General features: G+C 49.0%; 2 protein-coding genes across 2 annotated transcripts; one reads left to right on the top strand and one right to left on the bottom strand.

Annotated features, from left to right (window-relative positions):
* Positions 1-6,509: 6,509 nt before the first annotated feature.
* COL26b_012920 (uncharacterized protein) lies at positions 6,510-7,103 on the bottom strand (the record flags this gene model as incomplete). The annotated part of the gene is made up of 1 exon (XM_053185554.1): positions 6,510-7,103. The coding sequence occupies one exon, from the start codon at positions 7,101-7,103 to the stop codon at positions 6,510-6,512; it is 594 nt and encodes a 197-aa protein (XP_053030499.1).
* A 1,590-nt stretch (positions 7,104-8,693) lies between these two features.
* On the top strand, positions 8,694-9,113 carry COL26b_012919 (uncharacterized protein; the record flags this gene model as incomplete). The annotated part of the gene is made up of 1 exon (XM_053185553.1): positions 8,694-9,113. The coding sequence occupies one exon, from the start codon at positions 8,694-8,696 to the stop codon at positions 9,111-9,113; it is 420 nt and encodes a 139-aa protein (XP_053030498.1).
* Between the last annotated feature and the right edge of the window lie 3,131 nt (positions 9,114-12,244).

The following is a 12,244-nucleotide window of genomic DNA, read 5'->3' as shown; positions in this document are numbered from 1 at the left end:
GTGGCCTTATGGAGGCCGTCTCCGTAATGTGTGTTGATTAGCATCAACAGGCCGGTAACAAATACAAGGACCTGCCAGTCCCGTCAGCATCGTCGTTCCAACCCAAATCGCACACAATACGTACGTATGAGAAAACAAGGGCAGTATCATCAGGCCCCCATCTTCTTAACCTCCACCGTCGGACGTATATCCTCAATGCGGTGACGACAGACGCCAAGAACAACGCAGTTAACGTAACCCCGAAGACAAGCGGCTGTCTCGTTTCGCTGGCATTCACGGCTGGCAATGTCGTGTTTGTCACTACGGGGCTGCCACCAATTTTCGGTACCGTCCCCATTGTCGGGTCGTCGTCGGTAGGATCCATCGTTGTCCGCCTTCTTCCCCGCCCGCAGGGAACCCTCGCCCGCCGCGGGGCTCACGTTATTCGAGGCCGAGAGCGATGTGTGAACGGTCTGCTCGAGCGATCGTCGCTACCGATATACCATCTCATTACTTATCACAGGGTCGAGTTGGTCTCTGGTTCATCTTCTCGCTGTGAAGCCAAGGACATGCGTGATCACTAGCAATCGCTAGACTTTGAATATCATCAAAAAAGAATGCCGCTAGGTTTTTGCTGGACGAAATTCAACCTTTGGAAAGCGAATTGCTAACAACCGGCACCGAACCGCTCCCACAGGCATAGCCAGCAGGTGACCGGTGGGCGGTAACGTGTGCCCAGTGCTCGGCGAGATAGAGTTGCCGCTAGATGCAAACTTGCCCATCCCTCCATCCCACGAGGTCTCAGAAGCGGAGCATGGATATTCCTACGATCCTTGTGTCTGCCAATGACTCGAATCCGGTTCATTTCCAGTTCCCCATGAGAGAATACATGTCAGATCGGCATGCCTGCAAGTTCACTGGGTTTCGACTACCCGGTCAGTTGTAAAGGGGAACATGCAAGGCAGTGGGATGCCGTGTGTCGCCATCGCCGGTTCATGCGACTTCCAGACTCGTTCGGGCGAGACAGCTTCCATGACCGGCTCCGAGAACCATCCCAATCTCACCATGGTTTCGTGCCTGAAAAGGTCCAGCCAACATTGGTCCAGTTGAAGGAAAGTATGGAAGCCATCCTACCGTGCCAACCTCCTTCGATACAGCAGCGCAAGCAAGAAACGACGATCAGTTTCTCTGAAGGATTCTGCCTTTGGCTAGGGTGTTTACTGGGTGTTTCGTGTACAGAAGTATGCTTGCCGAGAATTCAAACCTAACATTCGATGACGTTCAATTGGCGATGAGATGCTTACCGCCAATGGGCGTCTTCGTCCGGAGGTTGGATAGGACGAAATCGTATCTTGTTTGAGAGTCCCACACCCACCCGAGCCCCGAACGGACCTTCTCCGGTGCTCGGCCCCATCGGCTCCGCCTCCCCGGCGGGTTTAGCTGGGTGGGAGGCGAGTGACATGAAAGCTTGTGCGAGTCAGGTTGCAAGATGTGTCGTGTAGTTCGGGAAGTTCGGCGGCTATTACTTGATTTGGACGGCCGTCGAAAGTGGCAGCTTGGCTGTTATGAATACGTGCCTGCAGGAACAACAAAAAACTTATTGTGAAGCCTGCGAGTCGTCCACCTTGATGAACTAATCGACGTCTCAGTTTGTCTCATGGCACAAGTTGCTTAACGTTAGGTCTATTGGATGTAACAAGTTCAGGACTTGGGGGAATTATTAGTTAAGCTGCATGAATAATGAAGGAGTCGTGTTCTGCTCCTTTTGTTCCGTAGCTGATTGCAGTTGTCTCCCCGAGTGAACTTCCTCGCGTGGCCACATCTTGCGTGCTGTCTTTAGTACAGCTGAAGACCTCGGATCTAATTCCGAACCCAGCCTTCTTTTCTCTGATACGCAAGGTTCTTTTTCAACAGGAGCATCATATGTTCAGCCATAGCTGCCTTTCCCTCATCTACCTGCTTCTGGGTCCAGCGAGCTGACGGCATTATGCGTCTTCCGACGTGATACCATTCGAAAGATTTCTCGCGAGGCATCAAAAGCTTTAGAATGTCATCCAGGGGTTTGCCACTTTCTATCGCCTGAGATATCATCGGCCCGAAATCTTTGTACATGATTTCCGCGATCATGCAGGCTCTGTGGGTCCAGTCTTTGGACTTGGATTCTTTTGAAGGTGGATGAGCCCATCTGCGTGTAACTGGGCTCGTGTTGTAGGTGTGTAAAGTTGTGAGCCTTTGGAGATTCGCCGAATTCGCCAAAAGCTTAGCAACCATGACTGAGCGAATTCGATAATTTGCATCACCACCGCTCTTTCTGGGCCCTCGAAAGCCTAGTTCGCGATAAGTCTTAAACGTGATAGATCGTAGATAGCTCCGGCTTTTGGGACCGATCTTCTCAAGCCAACCTAAGAGACGTCCCATCTGACCAGTGTGCAGATACGTATAGTCAAGAGGGTGCTGGATTACGAAAAAGTCTCTCGAGTATATAAATTTGGTGGCCTCCTCGTGCAATATCCTGCAGGTTCTCAAAAGAGAAGCAGTCGGGTAAAAAGGGCCGGGCATTATCACATGTTCTTTGTTGATGCTGGCCATAACTGTTAGCTTCTAGTACGCAAAGTCCCATGAGATAACATTTACCAGCAGCCTTCCTTTTCATAGCCCTCTATGACGAGGTGATTAACGACAACCAGTTGGTAAATCATGTATCGCAACTCAATAGGAAGTTTTCTAATGAGGGGAGTCAAGACTTTGGTCATGGCAATTGAGGGTACTGAAGACTTACAACGATGAGGATGGGCGAACCTCGGGGTCCTTTGAATCATCTGGCTGTGGTGTGTGTGTGTTGTTGTGCAGCAGCAATACCAAGCAGGAGACGGAAAGACGGAATCGAGCAGCAATGAAAGGGCCTCGGAAATGCTAACTCCCAAGATGAATCTTGGAAACCACTTTACCTCCTTTGGTGATTCAGCATTGGTCAAGTATCCTAGCTGTTCGGGAAACTTTCTCTCCAACTTGGGCGTTGTTTTGGAAAGGTTAAGATCATCTTCATCGGCTTCATTCGTAACTGGAAACGGCTGACTCGGAGATGTCAGCCCAAGCAGCCTACGGCTGCGTCGAGACATTATGAAGAATTTTAGTTAATTGACTGCAGCACAGCGCTTCTTGTGGTGATGTGCTAGAAAATCAAATTCACAACAGGTGAAAACGTCATTCGAGGCCACAAGTGACAAGAAAACTTGAAACCCCACTTACCTTGAGAGATTGCTTTGATCTCTTGAGTTCTACTGTCTTGTTTCTAGCCCTAACTAACAGGGTTGTTGATCCAGGAAGCAACTTTGGATTAAACGTGATTCATGTGGGCGTATTTTTGACTAGGCACTTGACTTCGCCTTGTCTAATATTGACGAAGGTTTAACCAAAGGTAAAGACCCTTCCCAACCACCTAGAAGATCCTGGGACTTCTATCATTTCACATTTCTTCAATTTTTTCATCAAGGTGATCGCGTCATTTTCATAGCAAAGCAGACTTTGCCAGCACTGTGTACTCCCACTACGAGCAACTCGCGAAGTCGCGGAAAGCACAAGACTGTCATAAAGTCGCGCTACTCTGATATTCTAAAGACGTTCACTGCCCAAAAGAATCGAAGAAACCAAGAAGTAGTCATTTCGCCCATTCCAAACCATCCGTATGCCTGCCTCAACTCTATCAACTAAGAGAGGTTGCGAATTTCCTTTCTCCGATACAACATGTTTCTCTTCAGCAGACACATCATGTGTTCAACCATTGCCGCTTTGGCCTCGTTGGCTTGTTCTTCTGTGCACTCGTGCAATATCTTTTCGCGTTCTATCCTGTAAAAGCGAAAAGACTCATTACATGGTGCCAGAATCTTGGAAATGTCCTCAAATGGCCTGCCATTGGATATCGCACGTGAGATCAATGGTCGAAAGCCATCGTAGAGTAGTTCTGCAACCTTGCAGGCATCCAGAGTCCAATGGTTGGATTCGGACTCGTCGGTAGGTGGATGACTTAGACGGATGCCGGTGGTGTCAAATCGAAACGAAGTGCTGAACTTCTGGAGTTGCGTCGATTCGACGAGACGTCGTCCGATCTTTCCCAAATACTCCCGATAATTCTCGCGATTGACATCCCCGGGCGAATATTCTAAAGAATAGCTCAAAGACAGGGACCGGAGGTTGCTTCGGTTCAGAGGACCAATTCTCTTCAGCCAGTCCCAGCACGACCACATGGGCCTCCATGGGTCGCGAATTAAAAGCTTCCTCGAGTACAAAAAGTTGGCAGCTTCTAAATGTATCAACTGGCAAGTCCTAAGAATAGAGACTGTTGGTCCATCCCGGGGCTGTTCATCTTCTGGCTGGTATTTCTTGTTGATACTAGTCCCGCACTTTAGCTGTCTGCGGTCCATCTCTGCGAGTCTTTCAAGTGCACTTTACCGGCAACCCTCCTCCCGGAGGTCATCTACTTTGAGTGGCTTACAAAGAACGAGGTCGTATACCATAAGCCGCAATTCGAAAGGAAGTTTTCTCCTGCCGTCAATACAAACAACCGAATGGTTTGCGCCCTCGGGAGCCTCACAGAAATGGAAATGGGCTCGCATCAACTTTTTGAGATTGAGCTTTCTGCAATCGATACAACGTATTAGTGACCGCCCCACAGAAGAACAAAAGAGATATTGAATATGAGTGGAAGAAAATTGGGCGGAAATGTTGTAGAAGCCCCATATATTTCGGAAGGAAACTATGCCTCACCCTTGAAGATCGCCGAGGGTGATGCGAAGCTGCCTTTTTTGGCGCCCTGCCGCACCGTCGTGGCATTCTTGGAACGCTGCTTGGTGTCAGTACCGGAAGCTTTGAAGATGAAGGTAAGAAAATTGTTGATGGTTGATCTGGACATCAAATCCGGCCTTTGGTGGTGGGAAAGGTGTGCCACTCGCCGCAACACCTTGAGGGACGGACAACACCTTCCTGTGTAGGGGCAAAGCGAACACCAAGGTTTCCAATAAGAGTCAAAATAGCCACAGACATGACTTGCGTGATGAAACTCCACTTGCCAGTTTCGACTTTTGAAGGCTTATTATTGCGAAATTCAAGCAAAGTTTGACATGGACAACAACAACATGCGGCACACAGGGGATAGGAAGCAAAACTGGAAACATGCAACGAATGCTTCAGTCACAGTAGGTTTTACCTCCAAGTTACTAGGTATTTGTGATTCGAGAGTGACCATGCTTTGGCGTACAAAAGCCATCTGGGCAACACGCTATTACAGAATGACCATCAACCTGAAATGTACCGCTCGACCAACAACTTCATATGACGAGCCACCTCTTGCTCAGGCTCTCCGTTTGTGACATACTGATAGTGGGAAATGTACTCGAAATTCTTTGGATGAATCTTGGGCAGGTTCGCCACTTGAACTGAGGTCTTGCCAAGAGACTTGGTCTTTTTCAAGAGGGTCAACAAATCGCTGAACACCATCTCAGCAAGAAGACGTGCCTCCACTTCCCAGCGTGTGGGATTGCCTTTGGTCTTGATCAAGGCTGTGTTCCGGTACCTCAGGGTATATCGGAAGCCCAAATCCAAATTTTCAAGATTTTCGCAGTGACTAAGAAGTCGAGCAACTCGTCGCGAAGTTGCCCTGTAGTCCTTCTGGCTCCACAGCGGGAAATTTCCAAGTATGGGGTGTTGGCGAGCACCGGATCCTTGGAAAGGCTGCGACAGCTTGATTGCGCGTATGTTGGCAGCTCTCGGTCCGATTCTTTGCAGCCAGATGTCAAGGTACTCCATGTCCTCGATCTCGAACGTGGTTGAGTAAAGCATAGCTCTGGCATCGGCATGGACCGTCTTGCAGGTGCGCAGTAAAGAGCCAAAGACACGACAATCTGGATTTTGTCGAAGGCGCTTGTCGGAGCGATCCCAATAGATAGTAATCTGGCTCCGTGCGAGAGCTAGGTCATAGACCATGTTACGTATCTCAGGTGGCAGTTCTCTGGAAGTTCTTTGTTAGCCTCAGCCCACCTTGAATAGTCGAAGTGGATACTTGCAGAAAACCTTTCTTGGTGTGGAATACTTTTGCTCTCTTATCGGAGTGAATGAGTTAGCATGTGGTTCGGAGATCAAGCATAAGCCAATCGACTCGTGGATGAGAACAGGGGAGTTGGGTCTGATGATGCTTGAAAGCTGTGCGTCGATGAAAAGTCAAATTCACCAATAGTACCTTCCTGCGTAAGTTGTAGCGGCCATTATCAACGCTTGATAAGGCAGCATGTGGTCTTCTGCGAGAGGGTTGAACAGAATCACTTTGCGAAGCCATGATAATACGTAGGAAGATTGTTTCGTCGTGGTACCTTGAAGTTTGGATGCACTTGGCTCGAAAGAATGTCCAGCTTGTTGGTCAACTGAAATAGTTTAAAAGCCACATATCTGACATCTTCCATCTTTTGGAAATGGCTAGAAACAGTCTATCTGAACATTGAATCCGTGGAAGTGAAGATATCTCGATCGCACCTCGTGTTTCATTTCCAGTCAAAGCCGACGTCCCTCTCAGGCATTGTCACCTCCTTCCACCCAGACAAAGAAACATCCTTCCACTGCAAGGCATCCACAGTGATTGTGCCCTTGAACGAGCGACAGTCGTTTCCAGAAAAGACGACATATCCCCTGCCCATTTCACTTCCTTCCGGATTAGACTTGGCCATGCTCGATTCCGCATTCGACTTCACCTGACCCTTCCACTGGAACCAGAATTTGGGTGACCTGAAGCTGTTCTTCTCAAAACTTTCGAATCTTCTCTTCTCCTTGGTTTCAGCCTCCGAGACAAATGCGTTGTCATCGCTTTCCGCGTCTTGCTCCTCGTCCGAAGCACCAGACTCGACTTCATTTTCAGCCCGATCTTCAGGTTCGTTCTCAACTTCTGACTCCGACGTGATTTCCTCCCCAGCTTCGAGGCCGGAAACCAGCTCTTCGAGAGTCTTCCTGCTTCCGGTCAAGACCAGGCTTGCGTCAAGAACACCAGGCAAACATAGTCTTCCTAACAGCCCACGGCCGTCGTCTGAAAGGCGGAATATCTCCATAGTGGGTAGAAGAGCCTGCCCTTTATTCTTGGCCATGTTGATCTGATCGCCAAGCTTCTTCGCGTTTGCGCATTTTACTTCGTATCTTCCAAATGTTCGTTTTACTTCGAATGCCCGGCCACGTCGACGCCCCCGGCCTCCACCAGCTTTGGATTTGCCGACTCGGTTGTGGACGTGTCTCGTCGAAAATGCCGCGTCCTGCCAATCGTCCATGTTCGAGATGATGTAGACTTCTTGATGCTGGTTTTCTCATTGGTGTATGCGCGTGGTAGGAACACGTATTCGCTGCGAAGAATCTCCGTCAATGCTTCCCTTCCCCTAGGGAAATTGAGCTTAGCAGTCTTGACGTCATCTGTTTCTTAGGCACTAAGAGCGCCATCGTAACGATCAAACCTCGCGTTGCAGAAGTGGCCGCAGCATAAAATATTCCTTAAATCGGTCACTGAGTACTTGGGATATGGACGGCGGCGCGTGCGACTTGCACACATATCTGTCCACCCACGCCTGTGTTCGTCCCCTCCCGCTCCAACAGCCTTTGCTTCTCCCGACTTAAAACGTTATCATTGAAGCAGCAGTCGATAAGATGAGGCAAATCAAATTTGATCTTCCTCTGAAGTTTGAAGTTGGCGACAGAAGATGGTAAAATTACACGTCTGTCGTGAAGCAGTTGACCGGTGTTTGGCTCACTCCTTTCTCGGGCTGAGCCCTGTTCAAGAACGATGACGTCATACGACGGCGTTCAACTTTCCACTGTGAGTCTGACTGCTGTGAATCCAGCATGGTCATTTTCTGAGAGAGAGCACAGCAATCATTTTGCCTCAGAAAATTGAATCATTTTCTGTGATAAACAACGTTGTGATGCAATCCCCCGTCGTCTCAATAGACAACATCGTGGTCCGCTTTCCAGCCAAGTTTGAACAGCTAGTAATCAGGCTGCAGTTAAGGGAGAACGACTTGGTGAAAGAAACAAGTACGGAAATTTCCAAACATGTCGTCGAAGAGAGCTCGGTCGACCAGAGTCTAGATGTTTCCAAAGTCAAAATGGCGCCCCGTCAAACACCAAAGGTGACCACCGGATCGAAGTCAAAGCCAACCAGCCCCACGATCTGGCGGGCTGAGCCGGCTACAACGTCGCGGCGCCCGCCAGCGCTAGCAATCCGAAAAGTCTCAGCCGGGCTGTCCCCGGACCGTCAGTGCACCTGTTACATCAGAGTCGCACAAAATGACCGTAGAAAGGGCGAACTGACATTGTTCTGATGGGATGGTCTAGAACACCGACCAGCGAAATAACCTGCTTCCGACCCCTGTCAAGAGCTCCCCGCAGTGAGATGCCTGAGCCCCTCCGTCGAGTGTGACGTCAAGGGGCTACGAATGTGTGCCGAAAGCATGACCCCGCAGCGCCAATCACATCCGCCCAACGACAACCGGGATTTCCTGTTTTTGGAGCTGGAGTCGTCACTGGAGGCCAGAGCTCTGGGCGATGTCATAAAGGCGATCGAGCCCCAAGTGCGCGAGCGCTGTGTCAAACTTTTCTCACTCGACTGAACCCCGCGATAGAAAAAAGAGACAACTTTGTTGCCGAATATACCAAGACTACACGAATAAGCCACATAAACATACATCAACATGGGCGACGAGAACGAGTCGAAGTCGGGAACCATCTACTCCCGCAACAAGGAAGACACAATCGAGGCCGAGACGCTTCTCTGGCGCGCCATGTGCGACAACAAGCCCAAGGCCCTCCGCAAGTACCTCGACAAGGACGCCGTCCTCTCCCACCCGGGCGACAAGGTCTACTCACCGAAATCGAAGCCCACCCTGCAAGAGCACCTTGACGACTGGGAACCCTGGACGGCATACCGCATCCAAGACGACCCTGAGTTCGTCGAGATCGACCTGATGAGCTCGAGTTTGGTCTACAAAGTCACCGCATGGCGCCAGAAGGGAAAGAAGCTGGTCGCGACCGAGGGCATCTGCAACAGTGTATGGAAGCAGGAGCCTGGCGGCGAGTGGACATGCTGCTGCCACCACATGAGTCTCATTTGATCGACCATGGGTTAGAGGGATGAACGACTAGCATGTACAATTGACTATGCATGGACGTGTAAGAGGGATGGAGACCGGCGTTTTGTAAGACTAGCGACATGGCTCGCGGGCGCTTGATGATTTTCGGTTTCTTAGTTAGTCTGAGGTACAGCTTTTAATGAACTTGCATTCATTTGACATGAGAACGAAGCCCGGACCGAGCTGTAGGCGGGAGCTTGTGGATGCGACCATGCACAAGAAACGTATCAATTGATTGTGACTTGTACTTACATGTTGTCGGGGCGCCTTCCTCAGCAGGTGCCAGACCGGCAGGCTTCACTCTACACATCAAAGCTGTACAGCAACCGAGCGCAACCAACATGTGCTATTAAGGTTTGTGTTTCTTGTGGTTGCCGAGGCCTAGCTGACCAAACTACCAGCAAGGTCGATGAACATTGCGTGGACTATGTCTACAGGGTAGCGGAACAGTAGTAGGTAATTGACAAAGGAGGGAAGGGTGCTGGCGGACAGATGATGGTTTGGAGGTAGGTAAGGGGAGATCGAAGGACAAAGGTAAAGATCACAAATGAAGACATCGTATGGGATAGCCCAATCTAAATACAAAGAATTGCGTCTCCAGCCCACTTGGGCTCAGCATCCTCGCAATGGAGGAAGTTCCCAGGTAACACCGCGGGGAGGTTTGGAGTCCGTCTTCGTTACCCAGAGAAGTAGTGATAGGCTCACCGGGGCCATAGCGGAAGCTGAGGAGGAAGGCTCAGCCAGGAGGGAGAGTTGGGGGATAGAGTGAGGAAGATTTGTTTTGTTTTGTTTCTGAGCATTCTTTGTTCTTTTCTTCGTTCCTGTTTTTGCTTTATTTCATTTTTTGTTCATCTGGTATTTGCTTGTTTCTGGGAGTTCTTGCTCTTGCCTTTTTTTTTTTTGTTCTTGTCCTTTTTTGTTTCTTTTCTTTTGACTTGTCGTTTGTTTTTCTTGTAAATAAGAGAGACGGAGATAGGGAGGGAGAGAGAAGGAGATAGAGGAGAGAGAGACGAAGATGGAAGGGAGAGTTTGACGTAGGAATAAATGACAATAGATAGCAATAGAGAAGAAAAGACATTGGAAGAAATGGCAGTAAAGTTATAAATGTGAAGAAGATAGGTAAAGTAGGAAGAAATGACAGTGAATGGTAAGAGGCGACAATAAATAAGAAGAAGTGAAAACAAATAGCAGGAAATAGCAGTAGATGTGAAGACGAGATGTAGAAAGAAGTGGCAGTAAATGGTAAGAAATGGAAGTAGATGGAAAGAAATCGCAGTAGATGGTAAGAGTGGCAGTAAATGGTAAGATATGACAGTAGATGTGTTGAAGAGATGTAGACAAAAATAGCAAGGGATGTGAAGACATGGAAAATAGCAGTAGATAGTAATAAATGGCAGTAAATGGTAAGACTGGCAGTAAGTGGTAACATATAGTAGTAAATGTGAAGGAGAGATGTAGAAAGAAAGAAATAAATGGCAGGAAATGGGAGTGTAGTTAAGAAATAGCAGTAGATGGTAAGAAGTGGCAGCAGATAGTAATATACATGAAGAGACGTGTGAGGGAAGTCGGGAGGTAAGAAGGTAGAGAGTTGGGAGGTGGAGAGTTGGGAGGTAGAGAGTTGGGAGGTAGAGAGTGGGGAGGTAAGGAGGTAGAGTGGGTGGATAAGTATGTTGGATAAAGATGTTGAGTAAGGATGTTGAGTAAGAATCATGGAGAGATTGGAAGGGAAGTGAGAGTGAGTGAGACTGGGTTTATATATATTCTGGGAGAGGGGGAAATGACAGGAAAGGCGTAGAGGTAGCTGACACGAAACGAAGGGCTGGCTGGATTGGGATGAGGCAAGGACAAGGTTCAAGAGATGAAGGGGTGGCAGGACGGAAAGGTGAAAAATGTGCCAGGGTAAAACGGAAGAAGAGTTGCGGAGTTGAAAATACAGAGGGGTTGAAAAGGAGATTTGCGTTCCTGGCCCACCTGGCTTAGCATTCACCGAAGATGAGGTTCCCAGGCAACATCACAGGGAGCTTCGGAGTCCGGCTCCGTCGCCCTGAGAAGTAGTGTTGTGACACACCGAAAAGCCATAGGTAACCATAGGACGGCCTTTTTGGTTTTGGCGGTCTCTGGGTTTCTGGCCTGTTTTGTGGTTGTTGCGTTTTGGGAGGGACTCGCGGTTGGACTTCTACCAATTCTATTCCACTGAGCTGGCCGGATTTGAACGAAATACAAAATCACCCGGCGTGAAGACGAGTGCCGTCGAACGACCATACAGATCTTGTCTTCCGGAGGGCGGGTCCGAGAAACCCAGGGAAACTACATTTCTGCGAGTGCCGTTACGGTGGCGGCGTCCATTTATCGCGTAAACCTTGAACCTGTCATCTACTTCAAAGTCCCTTGGTTGGGTCATGCCAAGTGACAATACGAGGCTGGAAGTTTGAATCTGGAGCGGTCCGGAGCTTATTTCAGCAAAAGCTATGTGGAATCTCAAGTCTTTATGCACAATTTGGACCTATCTGTTCGACCTGCATGGTTTCCTGGTATGTGTTGTTCGGTGTCCGCTTGCTGGCCTGTACTGTGCACTCGCTACCTGGACGATTAGCATAGAACCCAAAGGAAATTTAGGAACTTGACTGGGGACCTCTGCAGATTTAAGTCAACTTGAAAGGTCTCTACATTGAGCGTGTCGAACGTCTAGAGGTCAATCCGATACTTCGATGACTCACTGACGCGCTTGCTCATGTGACCTTGGCCGGAACCAGGTTGGTCTACCAGATAATCTGGCCAAGGTTTGCTCCAGGTGGTTGCTTTCAACCTTGCTTGACAACTATCGCCAGGGACAAATGGGTCGACGGCGTCTGTGCCTGGAACTTAGTTGAGTCTATTTTCCCTTCATCTTGGGAAGGGATCGAGCCTGGCTCTTCACCCAGATTTTAGAGCAGCTGATGGGGTTGCAGAACTCTAAGAGTGCGGACTTGACCTGTGAAGAGTCTGCTAGAATGCTCTGGAGGTTCCAGACAGGTAACCGGTTGTCATCAGGGCCATGTTGTATTTCTAATCAACGCATACTAGCACACTCTTGCCATATGACGACGTCAAACTCTGTATGGCATGAAAGCGTC

Source organism: Colletotrichum chrysophilum (genome assembly GCF_026319265.1).
Source record: "Colletotrichum chrysophilum strain AFK26 chromosome Unknown scaffold_196, whole genome shotgun sequence".
Taxonomy (NCBI): domain Eukaryota; kingdom Fungi; phylum Ascomycota; class Sordariomycetes; order Glomerellales; family Glomerellaceae; genus Colletotrichum; species Colletotrichum chrysophilum.
This window is presented reverse-complemented; position numbering and strand designations above follow the sequence as displayed.